The following is a 2,035-nucleotide window of genomic DNA, read 5'->3' on the forward strand; positions in this document are numbered from 1 at the left end:
TTTAGCCACTTGTGACCTTGTGTGTCCCTGCCCTCTGCTGCACGAGGGAGCTTCATTGATAAGAACCCAGAGATGCACTAGTGTCCTTTACCCCTTGTTCTGTGTAATGCCGTAGGTATAGAAGTTGATTGTAGATGTGCCCCTTAGGCTTGGGAACCAAAACTCTTAATCTGTTATGTCCACAGTGGTTTAACTAAAACTAAAGAGTGAGAGCCTTGCCATTACCCAGTTTCTTGTGACTAAGTCTTCTGGACTGGGTGTTAGCACATTGCCTCATGGAGTCTTGTTTCCCCCCTTTCCTTGGGGTAGAATGTCTCCACACTGATCTCCTCTGTACCTTGTCATGGACAAACGGACAGTGGAAACATGATGCCTGGGACTCAGGGAAGAGCTGAACTCAGACCTTCGTAGAGATGTTTCCAGCTGTGCCCCGTGGACACAAGTGCAGCTACAATCTGACTCCCAGGTCAAGGTCAGTGATGAATGTGATGGAATGTGTTACTGTATTATGATATCAGTAAAGAATTTCCCTGAAAATGGGAATGAATAAATAGTTTAAATCCAGAAGGCACATATGGGGACAAAACAGGAAACCGCTCATTCAATTGCATGGCCACATACTGATGCACAATTGTCATGTGGGCATGGGACACTAAACTCAGATGATACACGTCCCGTCCCTAAGGATAGAATAATTATTTGGAGTGAAACACGGGGACAACCCACAAGTCATCCCATCTCTGATGGTTCTGGTACAGGTGTGCCTTGTAGCTCAGATGTATTTGAGTACAGGGCTGTCATGGACCCCCTGCTCCACAACACAGTGGCAATGTGACAAGTTCCTGGGAACATGAACCATGTCGCAGAAGAGACAACAAGGAGAGAAGGCAGGGGCTGCTATAGAGCAAGAACATATGCAAATAAGACCTCCCTGTGCTCCAGAAAACCATCCCAGCCCCGAACTGGCAGCTCAGCAGAGGAGCCCAGCCCTGCAATCACCCATGTTTTCATTCAGTGGTTGGCACTGAACACAGACTCACCATGGAGATGGGGCTCAGCTGGGTTTTTCTTGTTGTGCTTTTAAAAGGTAATTTATGAAGAACAGGAAATGCTGATCCTGTGAGTAGACAAAAGTGAGAGGGACAGTGAACATGTGTGACAGGTTCCTGACCAGGATTCTCTCTGTTTGCAGGTGTCCAGTGTGAGGTGCAGCTGGTGGAGTCTGGGGGACGCTTGGTGCAGCCTGGCGGATCCCTGACCCTCTTCTGTGCAGCCTCTGGATTCACCTTCAGTAACTATGGCATTAACTGGGTCCGCCAGGCTCCAGGGAAGGGGCTGGAGTGGGTTGCAGCAATAATTTATGATGGAAGTGGTAAATACTACCCAGACTCTGTGAAAGGCCGATTCACCATCTCCAGAGACAATTCCAAGAACACCGTGTCCCTGCAAATGAGCAGTTTGAGGTCTGAGGACACGGCCACGTATTACTGTGCAAGAGACACAGTGCAAGGACTTCAGTGTGAGCCCGGACACAAACCTCCCTGCAGGTTGCTCAGGACCAGCAGGGGGCGCTGAGCACACACAGAGCTCAGAGTCATATCAAGGCAGGTGCACAGTCGTAAGGTGCTGGCTTCTAATGTGCCTGAGCTGTGTCTCCTCACCACAGCACATATTTCCGAGAGATTTTATCTACAACAGGATATGATGTGTAGTAATCTTTGTTGTGTCCAAATATTTTTTTAAAGTTCTGTTTTTAATTGTGGTGTGTGTTTGAGTATTCATTGTTAGGGGGGTTTTGTACATGTTTGTGTAAATCGGTGCACATGTTGACATCTGGTGTCTCTATCATTCTGTGCCTCGTTTTCGAGAGAAGTTCTTTCTCTGAGACTGGAACTCACCAACAGTCTAGACCGCATTGGTAGAGACCCCAGTTCATGCTGCCTTTACAAGAGCTAGGTTACTGGTGGGCTGCCATACCTGGGTTGTGGCCTTCATGCCTAAGGTATGAACTCAGATCCTTCTTGTGCAGCAAGCA

At 48.0% G+C, this 2,035-nt stretch overlaps 1 gene segment (V, D, J or C); it reads left to right on the forward strand.

Annotated features, from left to right (window-relative positions):
* The first annotated feature begins 1,008 nt into the window (after window positions 1-1,008).
* Window positions 1,009-1,575, forward strand: LOC103741710. The segment is given in 2 exon segments: window positions 1,009-1,087; window positions 1,193-1,575. Coding segments are annotated over 2 exon segments (429 nt in total).
* Window positions 1,576-2,035: the final 460 nt, after the last annotated feature.

Source organism: Nannospalax galili, unplaced genomic scaffold (assembly GCF_000622305.1).
Source record: "Nannospalax galili isolate Female #2095 unplaced genomic scaffold, S.galili_v1.0 scaffold1600, whole genome shotgun sequence".
NCBI lineage: Eukaryota > Metazoa > Chordata > Mammalia > Rodentia > Spalacidae > Nannospalax > Nannospalax galili.